Source organism: Branchiostoma lanceolatum, chromosome 11 (genome assembly GCF_035083965.1).
Source record: "Branchiostoma lanceolatum isolate klBraLanc5 chromosome 11, klBraLanc5.hap2, whole genome shotgun sequence".
In the NCBI taxonomy this organism is placed as follows: domain Eukaryota; kingdom Metazoa; phylum Chordata; class Leptocardii; order Amphioxiformes; family Branchiostomatidae; genus Branchiostoma; species Branchiostoma lanceolatum.
In genome coordinates this window covers 3,313,070-3,337,358 of record NC_089732.1, presented here as the reverse complement: position 1 = coordinate 3,337,358, position 24,289 = coordinate 3,313,070, and the positions used below count along the sequence as shown (strand labels likewise).

The window sequence follows — 24,289 nt, the reverse complement described above, 5'->3', positions numbered from 1 at the left end:
GCGTAAAACTATGGAACAAACTTAGATGACGATTTTATTGTCATGTCACCTTAACATATTTAACATGGTTGCTACGTTTTTAAAACATCCTGTAAAAGTCACCGCTTTACCTTTGACCTTTGTATGACTCTCTATTGCAGGTATCAGGTACACCTTGACCTTTGACCTCCATCAGACTCCAGGTCAGTTCATGAAGCAAAAGCTGATAAACACTGTCAAGGCCAAATGTCATGCCTTCTTCCTGGATTCTAAGGTACTTTGTCAAGACCATGTTTAACCATCCTTCAGATAGTTTTTTGCCTTCTAGGTACCTCCCTCTTTTTACCCTTTTTAACAAAGATATTTCGTTTTCACAGAACATTTGTGTCCAACCTGGGATTAGCTCTATTTGTTTTCCGACAAAACAAAGTTTTGCCATTCTTTTTACTGTAAATATGGCAATGAAATTTTTACTGTAACTGAATCGCAAGAGATGAAAAATCACATGAGCCAGCCCGTTTTCTTGACAATGTTTTTGTCCTTGGTACTGACTGGTGATCCAATCTCAATAGTAGAAATTGTTTCACTTTTGGTTTCAGTGGATAGTCCATTAATTGTTCCCTTACTTTCACGATTGTTGGAAGACTTCCACAGCATGGAACCCAGCATGTAACATCTACTAAGTATTTCTTACTACCTTCCAGGTGAACTCAGCATCTGTGATTTCCCAAACTCTCTACAAGGCGTTCCTGTTCACAGCCCATCAGTTCCACTGCTACAACACATGCCTCCCCTACAAGTGCAGGGCACAGGACAACCCTGCATTCTTCCTCAGTAAGTCCCATGATGAAGAAAATCAAGACTATTATTATAATAGTCTACAGCTAGCCTACTTTACAGCCCTCTAGGAGCAGCATTGTTTATTTTGACAAATGAGTGCTGATTCCCGATTTGCATAGCAACATAGTGGGGTCGTGTGGCGTAACGGCAGGGTGTTCGGCCCAGAACCCAGTCTAGATCTCGGGTTTGAATCCCCTGATGCCACCGATGTTGTGCCCATTTCAAAGCCACTCAACACGACTTTCTTCACTCCACCTAGGTGCAAAAATGGGTTATTGTTCCCTGTACATGGCACTGTTACAATATTCTATGAGAAACTTGAGTGCAGTGCCTCATTGTCCATGTCCCAAAAGCGAAGTAAAAAAAAAAAAGACTGCTATAGTCTAGCCTCCATCACAGCCTTCTAAGTATAGCATTGTTTATTTTTACAGGGGAGTGCTGATTCCTGATTTTCAACATATCGGTGCGGCAATACAATCTTCCCAGCACAGGATCCTGGCCCCAATATGTTGAAAATCGCAAGTTGCGCACCTTATTTCTTGGTGGGGTCCAGAACTCATTAATCACCCCTCGTACCTTGTCTTTACAGGAATGATCATGGACATCTGCCATTACCCCCTTATACTGGTGGATGCAATGGTGGCAAAGGTGAAACCTGTTGGGCTTAATGTCATATCTATAGGGCAAAGCAATATTTACTAGATTTTAAATTTGAATTTTAATGTGAGTGTTTATTTCCCATTACTATTTTGTTTTTGGTGTCATCTATTCGTTTGTTCCATTCGTTCCACAGGAAGTGATGTCAGAGCAGCTTCCTGTATCCCAGGATGCAGTGGAATGGTAAAGTCCTTGTTTAGACTAACAATTTTTTATTTACCAGGCGGGCTCGGGGAAGAGTTGATGTTACAAATTTGTCTGGTTCCAAAACAGTTCGATTTTATAATCTGGTGACTTCTTATGAAACCTTTTAGCAGAATCGAGTATAATCACTCATCACATTCTATAGTATTGCAGCTGAGAATTGTCAATATACATATTATTCATCATTAAGTAATTAAATGTTGAAACATTTTTCTAGGTTGTGCCTGCAAGCCTTCAAGTCCAAGCTGTACTCTCACAGATCAGTTTACTTCGCACTGCTCAAGACTCTGGGGAAATGTCTGAGGACCCTGGAGAAGGACTTGGTAAGATTTGATGTTCCCGTCACCCAGCAGTGTTTTTTTAACAGTTCCTTTTGCATATAGATAAATGAAATGAAATGCATGGAGGAGGGATGGGAGTGAAATATTTTGCATTTGCTAGCAAATGTTCCTTTTTTAGTTTATGAAATGAAGTAGACAATGCCATGATGTATCACACAGGGGGTGTGGAAGTTTTTTTTTCCTTCCATCAAGAGATTGTAACATTTACTTGTCGCTAGGGGTTATTTAAGTGGCTAATATAGTTATACTGTAAATCCATTTAATGTTGCAGTTGCTACTAGTAATTTTAGCGGTTGGGGCAAAGTGAGTAGTTCACAGCATCTAATTTTAACAGTGGGAACAAACATTACTGTCTCAAATGTTAGTGATCAAATATTTGCAATGATGAAATTTTAGCGGTTGACCAGTGACTGTTAAAGTAGCTAAAATTAAGTTACCGTTAACAAATCAAGAATTACAGTACTTATAGCTATTCCGGTTGTACTGTTTTGTTTTTCAAATATGCAAGAAATGTACTCAGTATGTAAATGGTGCCCCCTTGCAGGACTGTCAGGAACTGCAGCAGGTAACCAGCCAACAGAGTGTAGCAGAGTTCAACTCCATCCTGGCTTAATGATAGACTTGGACATGGCTTTCTTCCATAACCTCCATAGACAGCTTAACAGAGACGTCACACAAACTCATTCCTGTTAAGCGCAGTTTCTTTCAATGTCACCTTTTTTCTGGTACATGTATATATTAAGCACATTGACTGTTGATGATGATGTATTTATACAGATATACTGTATACAGAATCCGATGCCATTGAAAATGTTTTAAACATCTTCTTGATAAAGTAATAGGCTGAATATGACCACTAAGAGAATCCTGTCTGAAAATATCATTTACTTTCCTTAGATGGTTTCTTGTAAAGTATTTACTAGATGATGCACAAATTATTTCGTATTAACAAGAAAAAGCCAAATCTATTGCATTTGGGTTTAATTTGTAACTTATATACCGTGTCATTGTGTTCTATTGTTATGTTGAATAAAAGTTTTCAAAGAGAAAAAACAGAATGTCACTGTTGCTGTGTTACTTGTAAGTTTGTGACTGCATTTTGTTGGAATGTTTATCTGATAATCTGCACAATGTGTAATAGCAGGGTTCTACCTGCCCTGGGGTATACATGTTGTTATAAGACATGGTTGTTTCCTATAGCTACTGAATAAACAAACCATTGTGTGAGCAAAGTTATAGGAACTGACCATGCCTTCTGAGTCTTCATCATATAGCCAGGTTATGTTGACTAATCAGAAGGCTCCATTTTGCTAGTCTCTACCAGACTAACCGCGTCGGAAATAGAGAGAACATTTGCCAGGGGACTTTGGCCATGGAGGATAACATTCACATCCACAGGCACCTATTAGATAGTGATTAGTGCCGATCAAAGAAGGCACCGACATAAGACAGGCTCTAGGGTTGCCTATTGGACCCTCCGTAGCCGACTCCCTTCATACAATTGACTCTATTTGGCCAATTTCTACTATTTTCTCAGCGACCTGCGGAGACTGGTAGAGGCTACCATTTTGCCATAATCATCGGTCATTATTACTCTATAATCAACTGAGGGTTGTACCAGGAGTAGGGGGAGGGGGCAAAATTGACGAAAATAATGTTCTTATTTAATTTGAAGAAGTCAGTGATTTTGACTGTATATTTTGTATATTCTTTTGATCATATTTCATTAAAAGATCTGATAATTCTAGAAGTTGGCCTGTAACTATTGACTTGACCCAATAGGCCATGATTCAACATATTCGTTGTTGGTGGAAGGTTAGGAGCCGGAGGCCATGTTCAGCTGGTCTAACCGGGGCTTAACTGGGTTAAGATGCTTTGTTATAAACAAATCCCTGCCGGCGTCACAGACTGTAATGTTGTTATCCCCTGTGCACACCCTGGTATTGTTGGCTGTAAAGAATACATTGTACCTGAAGGTCGATTTTAAGTGAGTGACGTCATTGGCATACAACAGAATAAGCTCTAAGCTACCGTCGCTGTTGTCAGATAAATCTGCAACTGAAAATACATTTATCTTGTTTAGTGCGTCAATTAAAGGTATTTATATATCATATTTGACTTGTTTGCAGCGCTTTAGTGACATCGTTGTCACCGCATCGTTGCCTATCAAAAAGCTCTATAATCCACTGTTGAAATAATTCAATGATCTATGTTTGGTGATGCTGTTTTTAGGGAATGTGCGTTGCCAGGCGTGTGGTCGATTGCTGGATGCGGAAAATGTCAAGGACGTTTACGTGTGTACTGACTTCATTGGCAAACAGCAGATGAGGCTTATAAATTACGTCAGGTCACTACAACTAAAACACATCTAACTTGTTTAGTGCGCCTACATATCTGATTTGACTTGTTTGCGACGCTTTTGTGACACCATTGTCACCGCAACGTGGTTGCCTATTAAAAAGCTACTACAGGTCGATGTTGACTACTTTCCTAGCAGAACGGTTGTTGGGGAAAATTGTAGCCTAATCTTATTCTCATGCCCCATTGTTTGTCTGCACTCTTTGTTAGTATAGGGGGTTCAACATCTGCGTAACGTTAGATGTTGGCTACTAGCCTCTACCAGGCTCCACAGGTCGCTGGAAAAAAAGTAGAATGATTGGCCAAATAGATGCATTGATAACATGCCAGAGGAGTTGGTCCGCTAAAGAAGTTAGTTTTATAGATCGCAAACTGTAACCCCTTTGCCGGACCAACTCCTCTGGCATGTTATCCGTCTATTTTGGCCAATTTTCTGCTAATTTTCCAGCGACCTGTGGAGCCTGAGTAGAGGCTAGTTTACAGTGAAGTTGATAATCTATGTTTGCTGATGTTGTTCTCAGGGAATGTCCGTTTCCAGGTGTGTCGTTGCCTTTGAAACAAGAGTCAGAGCGGTATTGTTGGCTGCGGAAAATGCCAAGGACATTTAAGTAACTGACGTCATTGACATACAACAGAAGAAGCTTACGTTTATCTACCGTCGCTGTTTTCAACTAAAACACATTTATCTTGTTTAGTGCGGCAATTAGGATATCTAATGTTTGACTTCTTTGCAGTGACATCGTTGTCACCGATTGGGTATCACAAAGCTCTATGATCCTCTGTTAAGATAATTCAATGATCTATGTTTGGTAATGATGTTTTTAGTGAATTTGCGTTGCTAGGCGTGTCGTTGTCTTTCAAACAAGAGTCATTTAGAGCAGTATTATCATTGTTGGCTGCGGAAAATGCCAAGGACGTTTTAAGTTACTGACATCATGGCATACAACAGAAGAGGCTCTAACCTACTGTCGTTGTCGTCAGATAAATCTGCAATTAAAAACATGTTTATCTTGCTTAGTGCGGCAATTGAGGGTATTCATATGTCTAATATTTGACTTGTTTGTGCAAGGACCGTTATATAGGATCCTTGGTTGGTGGCACTTTAGTGACAGCAATGTAGGTTGCCTATCACAAAGCTCTATGAATTCCTCTGTTAAAATAGTTTGATAATCTGTGTTTGGTAATGATGTTTTTAGGGAATTTGCGTTGTCGGGTGTCTTGTCTTTCAAACAATTCAGTTATATGAATGAACCTTTATTGCACATTTCTGCCACACTTGCCTAATTAAGTACAGGTCGCAACAAAACAAAATAACAAGTACAGCTAACGGATACAAAAAGAATATGACTATCATTAGATAAATTCTACTTCTCGCTTTTCGGTTATAGTAGATATAAAAGAACAGACGTGTTTTTCAATAGCGGTGACTGTTGGATGTGGAAAATGCCAAGGACGTTTACGTGTGTACTGACTTCATTGGCAAATAACAATAAATGAAGCTAATAAATTACGGCAGGTCACTACAACTAAAAACACATCTTACTTATTTAGTGCGGCCATTAAGGGTCTTTGCGTATCTGATTTGACTTGTTTGCGGCGCTTTTGTGACACCATTGTCAACGCAATGTGGTTGCCTATTAAAACGCTATACAGGTTAACGGTTGGCAACGGTCTACAAACAGAGGTTGTTGTGGAACTCAGTTGTGGTCTTCTTATCATAGAAATCTTTATTGACACAACAGAAATACAGCGACTTCCGTAAGGTCTTCTACAACTAAACATGCAAACAATAACAATGGGATACAAAATGATTCACCTTAGTACAAATATAACAAGTATATGAATACTTCAACATGTATCATATGCCCCGTTTTGTTCGCACTCCTTGTTCACGTGGGATGCGGACCAAAAGACGGGGCAATTATGATCGGAAGCCCCAACACCCCCGGGCCGTACGTTATAACTTATAATTAGTGCAGTACCTGGCCGTACGGTCAGGAGCTGAGACCGTGCGGTCAAGAGATGCGGCCGCGCGGTCAGGAACTCCACTTATACGGGGGTGCCCAACTACTGCTGCTTGGAGAATAGAGTAGGCTACCCAGTGAATCCGAAGAAGATCCTCTTTTAATTTAAAAGTTTAACAGTAAGGAAAGTTAATGATCCATGTTCGGGTGCTGTTTTAGTGAATGTGTGTTGCCAGGTGTGTCGTTATCTTTCAAACAAGTGTCAGCTATAGCAGCGTAGCTGGTTGCGGAAAATGCCAAGGACATTCAACGTTACCTGTGTTGTGACTTCATCGGCACACAACTGAAGAAGCTAAAGCTTAGTCTCCAAGCAGACCTACGGGTTGCAAAGACCGTATCCAACTGGCAGAAGGAGTTTTTATAACCCTTCTGCCAGTTGAGTTTGCAACCCGTAGGTCTGCTTGGAGACTAGCTATAGCTATGAAATAAACCGCTGTTGTCAGATAGAAATCGGCTAAAAGCGCATTCATCTTTTATCATTCAGAGCGGTAATGAAGGTACGGGTATTCATATATCTAATTACTAGTTACTATCTATTACTATTTATACATCTAATATTCGACTTGTTTGTGGGGCTTTTGTGACACCATTGTCACCGCAAGGTGGTTGTCTACTCAGACCACTAAAATCTATCCGAATTTCCCTAAGCTTACAGACAAAGAAAAGACTATTCTTCTTTTAACTACCAAAAACCCACAAATTATAGAAAAGGTGGGACATTACGTCTTCCATTGCTTACAAAAGAGAAGTCAAACCCTTCACTAGTTATAGACAATTACATTTGTAAAATTTAGATAAGCAGCTTTTATACTTATTTTGTACACTGTTCTTTTATGTATGTTATTTGCATTTAGCCTTCGGGCATGAATTTGCAATAAACTTATTATTATTAAAGAGCTCTATGGTCCTCTGTAATAAAGGTCGATTACTCTTAACAGTGAGAAAGTTGATGGTGTGTCGTTGTCTTTTAAACAAGAGTCAGTTTAAGCAGTATTGCTGGCTGCGGAAAATGCCAAGGACGTTTTCTTATATAAAGTGATAATGGCATACAACAACTTGAAAGAAGCTATAAACTAAACCGCTGTTGTCAGATAAGTCACTGCAACTAAAAATACATTTATCTTGTTTAGTGCGGCAATTGAGGGTCTTTATACGTACGTCTAATATTTGACTTGTTGGTGGGGCTTTTGTGACACCATTGTCGATGCAAGATTTGTCGCCCCCAGGCTTCAAGGTCCACTTTCACAGGCTTGAAGGTCCGCTTTTTAGATTAAGATTTTTCAAGGCCAACCGTATTTGTATCACCCGCGGCAAGGCCACAGAGGCTGGAATCCTAGAAAAAACTGTTCACTTTAATTTGTCTCAGATTTTTCTTTTCTCTGAAACCCTTTCAAAAACACATGAAATGGCCTTTCAGAAGGTTCAATTTTTTAAATTTTACACGCTCGAAGGTCCGCATTTTAACGTCCAAGGTTGTTTTTTTTCAATGTGGACTTATTTGTATCACCAGCGGGGCTGGAATCCAAGAAAAACTGCTCACTTTGTCTCTGATTTCTTTATTTGAAATCCTCTTAAAACACAGTAAATGCCATATCAGAAGGTTCTTCTTTTTTTTTAATTTTCCGCGCCCCAAGCCCCCACCCCCCATGAAAACCCTGGCTACGAGACGGTGATGGTCAATGTTTGGTGATGCTATTTTTAGGGAATGTGCGTTGCCAGGTGTGGCGTTTCCTATGAAAACAGAGTCCGTTGGGGCGGCATTGTTGATGTGTGTATTAGGTGACAGGCAGTGCCGCCCGATACCTGGCGCAGCCACGTTGTTTAAACAAAAGTTGAATGGTGTGATACGCATGACGTGCACCCTGTGCCTATGACTAATACCACACCGGAAGAACACCCTTTTGAACTATTTACAGGAATGACGCAAACACGATACGTTACTTATTTTCAATAAAAGTACAACGCTACTTTTTTTAGCTTCTACTAACGTTTTCTGATAACAAATCGATAATCATAATTGATTATTATACATAAGTTTTATAAATTTTACAGTAAGGTAAAGTCTGTGGGAAGTAAAATATATTTAAAACGTAATTCTGTAAGTTGGAACTGTCTAACCATGCCTCCCGTTAGTGGAGGCATTCTCCGTGACAAGGTCGGGTTGCGCGGTGGTTTGTGGGTTGTTTACAGAAGAAAGATGGCGGACCCGATGATGTCGGTGGGTGTAGCAGACGTCGTGGCCGCGCTAGTTCTCGGCTGTTTCTGTCTAATATGGTTCACCCACATTATAGCACTTATCTATGGGTAAGTAGACGTTTTCCTTCGTACGTAGATAGCATGTCTGTAGAGGTTTTTGGTCCGTTCTCACACACGACTGTGTTCTGATGTTCCTAGTCGTGTTCAAATGATCCGCCTTTCGCCGGGGGCCTTAGTGTGCACGGCATGTCGGTCGGTCCTGTAAAACTGTTGTGGGTATTCTAGCCAACAAAACTATACTGTTTTTGGAGCTCTGTTTGTATACGTGGGAATAGATCCTCAAGGATAGAAGGCTTTCATGTGCCGGTGTGAGGTTAAGAGTTGAAGCGGGCCTGTGTGTTGTGTAAGAAACATGACTGTTCTCTTGGGCACGGCACAAATTTGGACCCAAAACACAATTCCGTATGGACAGCCAACCGTTTGGGCTGAAATACGTTTCATTACGGAAAATACAACACACTTTAGACTCGTCCTAGTTCCCTATACAGGGTAGTACTAAAAGACCATGTGTGCTTAGACTAGCTAGCCACATGTATGGAAACGTTGTAAAACCAAAGGCAGAACATGACTCAAAGTCAAACCCTAGTGTCCATAATCATAGTGACTGTTGTATCAATAATGAGGTCCGGGTAATAATTTACTAGTATCTCGGTGTGTATGTTTGTCTCAAGGATAATCCTAAGTCAAGAAGAGTTAGGGTGGTCTCATCCTTGGGACATCTTGGTGGTTCTTACTTTAAAAAAAACATGCAGGGGTGTTCTGATAAGGATAAGCACACTCCACACAGTGACACACATGCATTCTCACACACATTCACACAGACACAAGTACATACATATACACCACTACCCCCCCCCCCCCCACACACACACACATGCACTCACACACATATAGACACAGACACGCCCTTCTACATAGCACAAACCACCATCGAATGCTCATACGCACACACACACACATACACAGAGACACACACACACACACATATATTATCTAGCACTAAGCAGATTGTTTTTAAGCTGACAATTTAGCCAAGAATGGGCATGTAATAGGATAATGGGTGTGGTTATTGTCACTTAGATTAAAAGATAAACAACAACAATCCCCCTGTTTACCTTTCTACTATACATGTAATTAGCGAGTTCACAGTGATTAGTTTCATTCATCTCAAACTGCAGCACGTTTGCCTGTGGATTTCACCACCCCCAGCTTTTACTATTTACAACAATGGCGCTGTTTGTGAGAAAAACATTTAGTACTGTGATTGGAAATACTGGTATAGATTTGACCCCATTATTCATGCCAGGGTTTACCCAGGCCAGGTCAGGCACTCAAGTCATGATCAGGGAATCAACATGGACCCTATTGCAATTGAGTATTTTTTTTTTATCAGGTGAATGTATGATATACATGGGGACAGTAGTAAGATGGTTTGAATGTTCAAATCAGGTTTTATTTGGGTTGATATCATTGATCAGTATCAGACATGTCAGACAATATTGAATATACAATTTCGCACAGAAAAAACATCATTACATGTAAAACTGGTGTAGAAATTGGAATGTTGAAATGTGTTGTTTTTGTTGCTATCATGCTTCAACTTTCAGATGAAAGGTGTCAAAAACAATCAATTAAATTGATGTAGCTCTAAGGCAAGAACAATCAAATCGTTCTGAGTTGCACACATTTACTATGATTAGGATGATGATCAAGAATGTCCTTGTGATGATGAACACATCAGTGGGCAAATGCAAATGTACGGGTCCGTGGAGGACAATAACAACATAGTGGGTGTGGTCTGTTAAACCAGGTCATCATATGGTAATCAGGAAGGCCAAGTAAAAACAAAACGTTGTGTTTCCCTTTATCCGTCTGCCTCTAACAAAACCTGTCAACCATTGTCTTTCCTTTCCTCAGCCACTTGTGAGAGACAGAGCTGTTACATCATGAAATTTGTGATCCCTAAATTATGGAAATGTTACAGCATAATAGTTATCCAACATGATTTGATATTCTGATCGCTGGAGAGATTAAAGGGGATGATAACAACAGACTCAACAGATCTAGATAAGGTCCTCTTTATCTTGTTAACTCCTGGCATGATAGGTGACAAACTTGTAAAAGAAGAAAATCCCTAATTGTACTGCCCCTAATTTTTTTAAGACTGTAACTACTAGTAGAAACATGCTATTAGTTTTGCTCGGCCCCAATCAGAGATTTATTAAGTACCACATGGAAACCATTTTTGTCAATTAAAACAATAAAACGTTTTTAATAAATTATATGTCTATCCTGGTTGAGAAAAGGGACTAAGCAAATGAACTGAGACAGACACACATAACCTGCACCTGCAACCTAAAACATCCCCTCAAAGACTAAACTTGCTGCAGATACAAGATGTGTAAACCTGTCTTTCTGATTATCGTGGTATGAAATCTACACGATCAGCACCATTGTGCATAATCATGCATGCTGCCTTGGGTGGTTTTACCGCAAGCACACATTCTCTGCATTTCTGGTGACATCTCTGTCTTGTACTAATTGTAGTAGCAATACATTGTTATGTACAAACAATCACAGTCTATTCGTGTGGTGATCGCGTGAGTAAAAGTTGGGGGCCCAGGGAAGTTATGATCAATGAACAACTGCCATTACATCTTAATACACAAAATCAATTTATCATATGTCGTATAAGTGTGGTTACCAGTGTGTCGTGCCTCTTTACTTCCTAGTCTATTAATATTCTGTACGTATTGTATATTTCAACGGTTATAACTCAATGAGTACAGCACTATTAGTATTACCAGTCAGCTGGCAACAGTGCCTTCCAATTCCATAGTATCCCACCAGTCCAGCGTGGCATTGGGTTAGACTTAGAGAGACGCGTAATAGTTAAAGGATGGGCGGGGCGAGTTTATGTGGATTTGGTACAGCCCCGCCCTCCCAAGGATTTTGTTGGTAGCCAACAAAATCCGAGGGGGGTGCAGGGCTGTACCAAATCCACATATACGAGCAATCCGCCCATCCTTTAACTTACTAGTACCCACTCAACCAGTATGTTATACATACTGGGTGCATGTGCACTTTTGTACACCAAAATTGGAGCTGTGCACCTAATTTTTGATTGTGGGTGTAGCCAGCCTAAGGCTTAACATGTATAGGGTAGGCAGCCTAACGCCCTAGGGCTATAGGGTAAAGGACCTATTGTACATGTAGTCTAGTATACAGAACAAATTTAAGTACAGATAAAGCAATACAACATTTAATGCTATATACTTTGTTTTATGTGTTACTGAAATCCTTTCTGTGCACCTGATTTTTTGCTAACATCTTAGATTTAATAGGTGCACCTATTCCCAAAAATGAACCTAGAGCCCTGCCTGAAGTGTGATGTTGTGTTCAGACAGTGTGACGGGGTCAGCATGACTTGTTTGCTGGCATCTCTCTGTTAATTGGTTATGCCCTTACATCCTGTAAGAAGAGAGTTTTTTCAGATACTGTAAATGCAGAAATGTTCACGTTGGTTTTATGTTCGCGGTTATCTCTTGGCCGCGATCTTAAAACTACCGCAATATTTTTTACCCTCCTACCCCCTTGTCTACTATTGTCTCAAACGCGAACTTAAAACCACTGTTAACACTCAATTTTCTCCCTGCCGCGAAATTAAAACCACGCAAACTTAATGCATTTACAGTACATACAAGGACGAAATATCAGTTTAGCACTAAACAGTGAGGTTTACTTTCTAATCAAGGCTATAGCCAGGATAGGGGGAGGTTACAGAAGTGTAGCACAACACCCCCCCACCCCATGATAGTTTAACATGGACACTTGGTGATAATTTGATTTGACTCTCCCAGATGTACAGGTACATGTAGTATGTGCATGTACATATGTAGGGTCACACCCAGGCCAGTGACCTCAGTCCCGGGACAGTAATTTGCTTGTTGGGACAGAAAGATTTCACCTCATCAGTCAAAAAATCTGAACTTCATGACAATGAATTATGAAGATGTATTTTCATCAGTGGAAATGACAGATTGAACAAGGAAGATTAACAACATTGGCTTCTAAATTCCAATTCAATCAAATTCTGCCTTTTCCTTTCCAACCATTAATAAATCATGCTTACAAGACCTGCATTGTACAACCCAGACAAAAATTAAAAGATGAGACGGACAAGAATTAAAAGATGGAGACAGCCCTGGTCTCATCAATTTATTTCCTTGGTAATCTTTGACATTTTTGAGTGAAAAATTAGCAGGAATATTAATACAATATGAAAACGTTTAGACTTCTACTAGTTCTAGAGCTTGGCATTCAGAATCATTGCACCATTGGCATTACATGCAGTTAAGGTACAGTGTTCCCCCTCAGGCTCTGTCATGTTTTCATGTTGATTTTCTAGTTCAGCACGTCAATTGTTTCCTAAGTTTCAAATCATAGAATCAATAAATTAGGTGTGGGCTGAGTTTGGATAATAACATGATGATAACAGAAGACCAACAACTTTAGTTCTGAATTTCTGGTATTCCGGTCCTTTCCTGTCACTGATGAGCGTCTGGCTATATCAAAATTTTATCCAGTTCCTTGAGTAACTATTTTTGCCGTATCTTATTACCTTGATGTCTTAAACCTTCATCAATGACTTCAGTTCTGATTGCTGAAGAGAATTGAGTGAACTAATTAATAATCAATGTTGTTGCTCCATGATTCATTTGTTTTGTGTGAAATGAAGGTCATCATTGCCGAGTGCTCCCATGATGACAGCAGTCATGCAAGCCCCCCTCCCCACCCACTCTTCTTGGTAGTCCTTCGAAGTCGAAGATGACCGTCAGTGTTTCTCACTCACGGGGGATGTGACCTCATGTGGCTTCCAAGCCTGAAACTTGAGGCTCACGGGCATCCACACATCGCACACTGGTGGTCCATTGTCAGGATTGCTGCTGTTGCTGTCCTATGGCGTTTGACCGTTGCAGCATGTAGCCGCTGCCTCCTTTCTTCCTCAAAGGCTGTAGTAGCTCTTGATACGAGTGCCCTCCAGGCTGTTCTATCGGTAGCCGATGACCCCCCCCTTTCCACAAAAAAAAACTTTCAATTCATACACTTCATCTAGGCTAGGACAAGCCTAGGTCGTACAAGAGGTACTAGATTTGCCTACCCGAGATTTTGGACCAATTCTTTAGAAGCCATGACCTTCCTAGCTGGTCACACAGTCAACTTAACCTTGATCATGGTAGTCGCATTTGCTCTAACCATGCAATGTATGCGAGTTGTGACATGTTTGGGCTTTTTTCTGGCCTTTTTCTTCCAGATTGGTCCATCAAGAAATAACTAGCTGCAGTTTTGTACCGGTATCATGTGCATGTACCCACCCCTACTAGCTTTATAGGGGGTACTCCAGGACCTGTACTTACGATTACTAACAACAGGGTGTATGGCCCAGAAACCAGAGGTCCTGGGTTCGAATCCTCTGACATGCCCCCAATGTTGTATCCCTGGGAAAAGCACAATATTCCCTACCCCAGTGACTCCACCCAGGTGTAAAATGGGTAGATGACTTTGGTTTGGGAGGTAAAAGGCAGAAGGAGAGGGTCAGGCTCCACCTTCCAATACCGTGCCCTAGACACAATAGAGCCAATAGAGCCTCTAAAAGGCTTAAGTGACTACCTTAAACTTAACCATAATTTATCCTTTTATTCCAGGAGGTACAAGTTGCACCGCCCCCCTCCCGCAGCCTTCCTCATGAAGACTGAGGTTCCCGGTGTCTCTATCCTCAAGCCTCTCACGGGGACGGACCCCAACCTCAGGAGCAACCTAGAAACATTTTTTAAATTAGATTATCCACAGGTATGTACTTCTACAGATTGCGACATAAGTACAATTATGTACTCTCCAAGCAGGGGTTCATGGGGCAGAGTGTCACTGTTTTATCATACATGGGGCCAGCGAAAAAAAAAGGCATATGATAAAACGGTGAGGCTCTGCCCCATGACCTCTGCTTGGAGACTAACAATTATGTACTAACTACAGTAAAACTAGTAATACATGTATTTAACTTCAATAATTTGATTTTTCGGTTCGCGTATTTTTACAAGAAATAGATGAAAATGAATGTGAAAAAAAGAAACAGATGTCTAAATAGGGGCCACCAAGTCAACAACCAGGCTGGTTAATGTTTTTTGTATTTCAACTTTTGATGAACAAGTTAGAAAACATTTATTAGAAAGACAGGGCTTCTTTCTACTGTTAATTATAAGCCTTTGCTACTTTGATTCATATCATGAAAGGTACCTGTTTTTTTTTTCAAATCATGAGTACATTGATGTTTTGGTATTTTGGACCCATACCTAAATAATTTTTGCGGTACTGTACCGGTATATATTCCTAACTGTGCTGAAGCAGTACCATCCGTATTAGTATCATGTACGTAATGATGACATTTCTGTTTTTTCTCTGCAGTTTGAGATTTTATTTTGTGTCCAAGACGACGGAGACCCAGTTCTGGACCTGCTGCAGCAGTTAAAGAAGGAATTCCCCTCAGTACCCTGTCAGATATTTGTTGGTAAGTAAAAATTGAATCGTTCTCAGGGTTTTTTCTAGAAAAATTGAATAAGAGGGAGCACACACAGGCAAGGGAGCGAATTCTATGTATTTATGGAAGAATCGATCGCTGAGGGAAGGCTGTATGCTGGATTTAAGCTAAAATCGGAATTCCGCAAGGGGGCGCTGGGCTGAAACAAGAGGGCGCAGCGCCCCTCTTTCCCGATTTAGATGAACCCCTGGTTCTAACATCGATCCCTACATGTAGCCTCCGTTGCAGACTCCTTCCAGCTGTTTTCTTCTTTAAGTTACAGTTTTATTATAATCACATTTTTTTTCTTACTGCTTCCCGGCCAGCGATAAGAAAAAAATGTAATAGTAAATAAGAAAACTGTAACTTGAAAAAGAAAACAACTGGAAGGAGTCTGCAATGGAGGCTAATCGATCCCCATACATACTACTCAAGGCCACCAATGGCTTGGTGGCCTGATGGTTAGGATAAACTGTTGACTCAGAAACTGGAGGTATTGAGTAACCGGATCCCTGACAGGTCCTGATGTTGACCTTCGGAAAGGAACTTAGCACCAATTCCCTCACTCCACTCAGGTGAAAATGAGTACCTACTTTGTTTGTAGTTTAGCCATGACTTGTCAGTGGGGTCGTGTGGCGTGACGGCAGGGTGTTTGGCCCGGAACCCAGAGGTCCTAGGTCGAATCCTGTTATCTCACCAATCTAGTTCTTGTGCTCTTGGGGAAGGCACTTAACACAACGTTCCTCACTCCAACCTGGTGTAAAAAGGGGTACCTGACTTTGGTTGGTGAAGTAAAGACAGTGGACAGTGAGGGTTGGGCTCTGCCTTCCAAAACCGTGCCTTAGACACAGTGAATAACAACCCACTGCCCCTACGGCCTCAAAATGGCTACGGGACTACCTTTACTTTTTTTACCAATGCCCGGTTCTCTGTTGCATGGCAGGAGGGGAGCGCGTTGGCATCAATCCCAAGATCAACAACTTGATGCCGGGCTATCGAGCGTCCAAGTTCCCCTTGATCTGGGTGTGCGACAGTGGCATCAGAGGTATGTCAAGTCAAGTCAAGTCAAAGTTTATTGCACAACGATTGCAACAGGTACAATGTAAGGCAATAATGAAATATTACTGGCTACTTACATGTACATCAAACTACTAAAAGCTATAGTTAGGTTCTATGCTATACAATGGTTAGGTTCTAGGCTTTTCAAACTACATGAAGGCACTACGTATATAATATTGTCAAATAAATTAAGGTAGATGATATCAACGGAGATACAATAGGGAGTCGTATATTATACAATTACATGATGAGGAGATGAATGTCTTATACAATCAAATCGCTATTTCACAGATTCTTTTTTGCATAGATGTATAGATATATTGGCCTAGATATACAGATATTGTTTCAGGACATGACATGATGTGCACTCCTCATTTCACACCCAAAATTTCCTGCAAGATAAGGATACTGTAGATGCATTTGATATTAGCCATGGTTTATTTTTGGCGGTTTTTGCAGTAACCTTATCACTGCGAACTGAAAACCACCAGAAAAACGTTTAGACTCATATTAATCCTATCATAGCAAATTGACCAGCTAAATAAGGGTTTTAGGAAGAAATGTCCTATCCTCCTGAGGTGGATTAAATGATATTATTTGCCCTGTTAAAACCCTTACACGTATGTAGCTGGTTGATTGTCATATCAGGCTAGGATAGCCGGCTAGATTAGCCTGGTAACTCTGTAATTTGATTCAACCCCAACCGGCTATGATAGGTTTCATATGAACAGGGTCGTAGAGTAAGCTTGTGCTGTCTTTTGCCCGCTGACCACCTTGTTTGAACCACGAACTGAAATCCACAGCAAACACTTTTATCATTTTTAATTTTTATCTTAAATGCATTTACAGTATATCAGACGTTAAAGTTAATTTTCACAGAAAGGAGTGGCATCAGAAGTATCTATAGACACTCATTTCACACCCAGAAACTGCCTCAGGGCAAGGATTCTGTTAAAGTTCAAGATTAAAGATGTTTTTGTTTTTTTACTTCTACACGTAACAGGGACTGATTGTACCTGTGTTGTTCCTCCCAGTGAATAGAGACACCCTGTCGGACATGGCTTAGCCCTTGTTGACATCACAACAGTATTTCAAAAATAGAAAATATAAAAATTGTAAAATAGGTCGATAGATTAATTGTATCTCCAGAGTGCTGAGATTGTACCTGTGTTGTTCCTCCCAGTGAGTAGAGACACCCTGTCAGACATGGCTTAGCCCTTGTTGACATCACAACTGTATTTCAAAAATAAAAAATGAGCAAATTGTAAAATAGGTCGATAAATTAATTGAATCTCCAGAGTGCTGAGATTGTACCTGTGTTGTTCCTCCCAGTGAGTAGAGACACCCTGTCAGACATGGCTGGGCACATGACAGACAACGTCGGAGTGGTGCACCAGATGCCATATGTGTGCGACAGGAAAGGGTTCTCCAGCCTGCTTGAGAAGGTGAGTACTGTACAGATGGATCTGAATCTGTATCTGTGTAGCCGGTATAACCGCCACTCGGCATAACACACCAGCTTTGCAGGCACACGACGTGGCAGCAGCTGGTTATTTTACACTGAACGCCCAGTTCTTTAAAGCTATATTTAGTGAGGATGCTCCTACTGTACTCGATGACAACAAGTTCCATTCTACGAGTATGGTTCTCGGAAAATACGAATTTTTGAACACATCAATCCCTGGTAGGGACATACCTGTATGTCTAACCTTGTATCAATGAAGGTTAGACATCCAGGTAATAAAATATGCCAAAATAGCAGTTAATCATATGCATGCTTTTTATAACAAGCATCTGGATAAGATTTGGAAACGGTCGGCTGTTTCAGGTAGGAAATTTGCTTTGTTACTGAACACAGAATGGTTAGCACTAACCTCTTGTTTGATGTCGGCAGGTGTATTTCGGCACAGCGCATGCCCGGATGTACACCTCGGCCAACGTGCTTGGGATCCTGTGTGTGACCGGCATGTCCAGTCTCTGGAGTAAAAAAGTCATCGACGACGCGGGCGGCCTGGAGGTCTTCTCACAGTACCTGGCCGAGGACTACTTCATGGCCAAGGCAGTGGTAGATAGGTGGGTTTTTGTTCTGTTTTGTGTCGTTTGTATTGCATACCCGGTGAACCACCTCATGGCATAACACACCAGGTTTGTACTGAACAGATTTATTGATCCACTCAGCCCCACTCCTTTCGATAAGTATGGTGGGTTCTTTTACGTGCTCAAAGTGCGGCTCTCCTCTAACACTGGATCTCCATTTAATGTCCTATCCGAGGGACGTCCCTAACCAAAGCTAGGTATTCATTTTTAGCTGAGTGAAGTGAGGAAATTTGTGTAAAAAATCGGTACCTGACTTTGGTTGGGGAGGTAAACGGCACCTTCCAATACCGTGCCCTAAACACAGTGGATAACAACCTGTTGCCCCTACGGCATCAAAAAGGCTATAGGACTACCTTTACCTACCTTTACTCTACTGTAGCCCTAATGTTTCCTGTATCATATTCATAATCATCCTTTATGTTACAGGGGTTTGAAGGCCTCCATGAGTAACCAGGTTGCCCAGCAGAATTGTGGGACGTACTCCATCAGAGCATTCAGCTCCAGGATGAGCAGGTGCGACATCATCATATTACTTAAAGTTTATTCTCACTGTTCTATTAAAATTCTGTTTTGCTCGTATTACAAAAACTAGTGATACTTATCATTGATATTGTGTAAGGTGTCCAAAAGACACCCCAATGCCCTGCTAGCTAATAGCCTGCTAATTGCATGAAGATGTGTATGTACATGTACTATGGATCCAAAACAGGGTGTTCTATGGGTGTTCCCTGCAAAAGGAGGCATCTAATTTCTATGCTTTCTTAGTGTAGGGCAGCCAGAAGACGCCCTGACGCCCTGCTAGCTAATAGTAAAGTCAAAGTTCCTTCCCACACCGGTGGTGCATAGGGCAGCGCCCATCTCTGTTTCAATAGCCCTTAGGCCCCACAACTTTGTGCAATCACTACAGCAGGGGGCTAGTCCACTGGTGGTGGTGTGTGTTTAACTTCCATACTCTTTCCCAAATACTGAGTGTTGAGCAGAGAAAGAAGTAGGTACCATTTTAAAAGTCTTTGGTATGACTCGGCCGGGGATCAAACTCATGACCTACCGTTTGCAAGGCAAACACTCTACCCACTAGGCCATTGCACAGGTTCTGGCTAGCTAATAACTTGCCTAGTACTTGCTATTAGGTAATTTCCTTGTTTCCCTTCAGGTGGACGCAGCTTCGAGTGACGATGATCCCTTTCCTGGCGATGTGGGAGCCGTTTACGGAGTGTTTCCTCCTGGGTCTGATCTGCAGCTGGGCCTTCAACCACCTCTTCCTCTGGGACCCTGTCACCTATTTCATTTTCCACGTCACAGCCTGGATGATCTCTGACTACCTGCAGTTCAGGACCTGCCAGGTAGGGGGTGCTGTGACATGTATAATCTTTGCACATCTAGATCTGACCTGCAAGCATTGTTTAAAACTATCTAAGTGAAAATCCTCCCACAGTACTTAATGAGAACGAGTTCCACTCTACGTTAGTTCTAGGAAAGTATGAATTTTTGAACACATCAATCCGTGGTTGATAAGTTTGGTACTTTTGATACTTTAGATATTTTGTAGTCCGTACAACTTAATAGCGCTTAATTTGTTTATTTGGGTTTATCACAAAGTGAAAGCGAGGTCAAAACAGAGGCATATCTTCCTTTATTGCAAGTTGTACACACTAAAAACAACAACAGTACAATACATTACAAAATCAACTATATCTGCAAATATAGAGAGCAGGTCATAAAAATAGTGAAAAATAATCCGGATTTTGATATACAAAGAAATAATATTATTATGTTGAAGCCAGAACATAGTGTGGTCTTGAAGCAACACATGTGCTACACCCACCAAGTGGTCCAGGTTGTACAGACTGTACATGGGAAATTGATATAGCAGTGAATTAATTAGTGAATTAATCAGTACTCTCCTCCCTACCACAGATGATGGGCGCCACTTCTGTCAACAAATTTGAATTTCTCATCGCCTGGCTTCTGCGAGAGACCTTGACCTACTGGTGGTTTTTACGCGGCGCGACGTCGCGCAGCATCAAATGGAAGACCGGCAAGTTCCGGTTAAGATGCGGCGGCACCGCAGAAGAAGTATGATAAGGTCTATTTTTGTATCAGTTCATCAAAGATAGTTAGAGACAGACTTAGCATCAATGTGTGAAACTATACTAGCCTGTGTGTGCAAGAGAACTGTGCGTTTAGAAACAGTACAGATAGTGTGGTATTAAACTAGACTCTACCAGGCCCCTCAGATGGCTGGAAAAATAGTAGAAATTGGCCAAATAGAGTGAATAGTATGCTAAGGGAGTCGGCTACAGAGAGGGTCCAATAATATGCCATGCGACAAACTGTGACCCTTTAGCAGACTTGCATGTTTTATCTTTCTATTTGGCTAATTTCTACTCTTTCCAGCCGCCTCTGGAGCCTGGTAGAGGCTAGTACTAACTCAGCAGTACTTGTGGTGCTTTTTTGTGACTGTGATAAGGCCGGAAGCTGAAATGTTGAAACTCTTTGCTGCCAAGATTTGCTGGTGTCCGTATATGTGTGTACAAATGCAGAAGTTACTTATTTTCAAGTATGGTAGAGCACAACAGCTTCATATAGGACAAACTTTCCAAGCATTTTAGAGCTTAGTTATACAGCTTGATACACGGGCTTCGGCTGAATGACAAAAGGAAAATGGTTTTAAACATGTGGGACAAAATTAAATGTAGAATCATGAAAACTGGGAAGCACAAGGCTTCAGTACACCATAGGAAAGTACAGCTCTATGTGCTATGTTATAAACATTGTATGAAGTAACTTTTCAAAACATACTCAGACATCCCCCTAAGTAGGCTGCGTTTACACACGTTTTCAGTCGAGTTGGAGTCGACTCAGGACTGTGTATGGAGAACTCTAGGCCACTCAAGTAGCGTTTGCCTAGTAGGAAAATTCCACTTGAGCGACCCAAAGCTCCTCACACACAGCCCTTAGTCGACTTTGAAAACTTGCGTGTGAATCTGGCCATAGACCACTTTTTTTTTTAAACTAAAGAAGCTTCATGTATATGTTACAGTTACTAAGTAAGTGCACGTGGGAAAACATGCAGCCTTCTATGTTGTAAATGTTCTTGCCACTGACTATCTGTACATGTAGAATTTTGTTGCTGTGTATGCTATATTTTGCATCTTGATGCATTCACCAATTGATTTATTCTTTGATGGTACGAAAGACGGGAAAACCACTGCCAGCTTTTCTTATGGTCAGGTCTTTGAAAACAACGGAAACAGACTGTGATGGAAAGACTTTCATAGTGTCCGAGAAAAGAGAAATTAACATAATTTGAAAAGATTTTCTTTTTTTGTGTTTTTAGATGTCATAACTAACAATAATCAGATTTTTAAAGGACTACCCATGCAGTGTACATCTTTCAGTTACTACCTGTAAATTACAATGTTGTGTTATCTAGAATTATTTTTCTTTTCCATTATTTTTTTTATAGTATGTGTAAGAATGCAAGCTTCCTATGTGTGTAACATTTCAAAAATGATGAAATTACAATATATAATGTACCTCACCTATTTATTGTCTTTTTAAGGTACTGCTGCTATGGTTTATGCACAAGATACTTTGAAATCACAGTATTTTGGCATGTTCTATTTTTGAGGCGGCATTAAAAGTGCCACATCAGCACCTGGAAGCCAAGGTCATTTTTAATTAGTAAACTTGATTATAAGTATTATTTCCTACCATCGTTTTGTGTACGTCTTATGTGCTAAGTTGTATTTATAATGGCAGTATACAATGTCATATAGGCCTAAATGTGTTACATGGTTGTACATTGGTATCAGTCTGTATCTAAAGCTCATGTATGTGTAGTGTCAGTTTCTCCTTTTTTAGAGTCTGATTAGGCCGCACAGACTTGATTTTAAGGATGACATCCAAATGCCCTGACAGATTTTAACCTTTAGCACACTGAAGAAGCTGTTTGGCACCCCATTCTCTATTGGTTACAGAGTTAGGCAGCAGGGAGAAGGTTAAAAAGCAGGGTTATGCCCCCTCGGAACTAAAGGCAAAATTGGTGACAATGCCATAATTCAAGAAATTTCACTTATTTTTTACAACCTCTGTGAGCATTTTCATGTCAGAATTTAGGCGTCTTTTTTTTTTGTCCATTTTTTAGATTTACCATTAGCACACTGAAAGTAGTTATTTGGTTCTCTCCAAGCAGAGGCTTCGATCGAGAGGGGTAGTTTTGTCTACCCCTCTCGATCGAAGCCTTTGCTTGGAGAATAGTTATTTGGCCCCCCATCCTTTATTGGTTACAGAGTTAGGCAACAGGGAGAAGGTAAACACACGTCTGTCTTGAGAATTGTTTAGAGGATGTCATCCATACAATCGAGCTAGTATGGCCATATTTGCTTACCATTCAAACCTTTGAATGTGGGAAATCTATAGCATTAAGTTGAAACTCTGTTGTGACATGTATTTCATACATCTGTACATATTAGTTCATATCCATTGTGGTGTTTGACTTACCATATAATAGTTCTTTTTTTCGTCGTTGTGGCATATATTGGAATGATGTAAATTATTGTTTTTAGATTGTCTCAAATGAAATGTGCCTAGCATGTAATGTAACTGTTGAAATTGTTGCGGTGAAATTCTTCACAGAGAACTTTAAACCACCGGGAAAATGCTTGTTCTGTCGTTTTGTTTCAAAACGCTTTAGAAAAAGTCACCAGGTACAGTCCATTTTTTCGCTACCGTGAAATCAAATCCCTGCAACGTTTAAAGGCATTTTCAGTATCTTACAACAAGCCTACTCATTACTATTCTGTATTGATGCATGAAAACGAAAAGCGATGGCAAAACAGTACTGTCATTGTGTAAAGACCTAATTGAATTTCGATGAACTGAAAATTTTAAATGTTGTGTGTTCATCCCTCTCACTGTTAACAGGCTAAATATTCATAAAAAATGACATGCGTACAATTCGCAGTAGACTTTTGTATACCAATGCCTGTGTAAAGAACTTGACAATGAACATGTACATATATTGAACAAGTACTAAGTGTTAATGTTATTGATACCAAAGTGCTCTTGTGTTTTTGTGAAAGCTATCCTGCCTGTGTGCAAATAAACATACCATAGCCATGTACACATCTTGAAATTGACACAGGGAGTATATTGTACATAAAAGCAGCCTTGCTAAGGTATGCCCCCCCCCCCCCCAAATGGTGTACAAGTTAACCATATGCCAGCTGCAGAAATGGCAAATGTATTTTACATTCTAGTGTCTTCATTTCGTGAGATTTGGAAACAGACATAACATTTTTTTCAACTTAAGAGTGGAAAGATGAACATGATAGTTGTAAAACATGGAGATCGATGTACAACTTTATGCAGATTACAGTTGTAAGGTGACTATCACTATTAGCTAGCAGGGTGTCAGGGCGTCTTCTGGATGCCCTATGCCATAGCAAGGAAACGAAATTAAACTCCCCCTTTTTGCAGGCGACACCCAGAGGACACCCAGTATCCCTGGTAATTACATGTGTTCCCTACACACACAGTCACTCATTTTTTCCTGGGACATCATGAAAATTCATTGACATGCAAGGGTACCAATCTGATCCATATAATATACATGTGTACAGAGCCCATTGGAAAGCTCTGCCCCCCACCCACCCCTATTTTGGACGCCGTCTCTAAATTCTAGCTAAAAGCCTGGTTGTAAGTATAAAGAATAACATGTAGGGATTTCAAAAATTGCTCCAAGAAGGAAAACCAATATTGATCAGTGTAACTTTTCCCTGTATGCACATATATGTGAGAAAGCCACAGTTTTGACGTATTTTGTGTGGGTTATAGTGTGTCTTTCTGAATCTTTTGTAATTACATGTAGTAGCTTTGTGATGGGCTATCGTATA

At 40.6% G+C, this 24,289-nt stretch overlaps 2 protein-coding genes across 2 annotated transcripts; both read left to right on the top strand.

Moving 5' to 3' along the window:
• The first annotated feature begins 123 nt into the window (after positions 1-123).
• LOC136444751 (telomerase reverse transcriptase-like) lies at positions 124-3,079 on the top strand. The gene is made up of 6 exons (XM_066442467.1): positions 124-253; positions 684-813; positions 1,409-1,467; positions 1,613-1,659; positions 1,898-2,003; positions 2,566-3,079. The coding sequence occupies exons 1-6, from the start codon at positions 191-193 to the stop codon at positions 2,632-2,634; spliced, it is 474 nt and encodes a 157-aa protein (XP_066298564.1). The 5' UTR covers positions 124-190; the 3' UTR covers positions 2,635-3,079.
• A 5,495-nt stretch (positions 3,080-8,574) lies between these two features.
• LOC136445403 (ceramide glucosyltransferase-like) lies at positions 8,575-23,517 on the top strand. The gene is made up of 9 exons (XM_066443396.1): positions 8,575-8,707; positions 14,365-14,509; positions 15,122-15,224; positions 16,177-16,278; positions 17,625-17,737; positions 18,187-18,365; positions 18,816-18,902; positions 19,543-19,732; positions 20,307-23,517. Exons 1-9 carry the CDS (start codon positions 8,601-8,603, stop codon positions 20,469-20,471), a joined length of 1,191 nt encoding a protein of 396 aa, XP_066299493.1. The 5' UTR covers positions 8,575-8,600; the 3' UTR covers positions 20,472-23,517.
• The last annotated feature ends 772 nt before the right edge of the window (positions 23,518-24,289 follow it).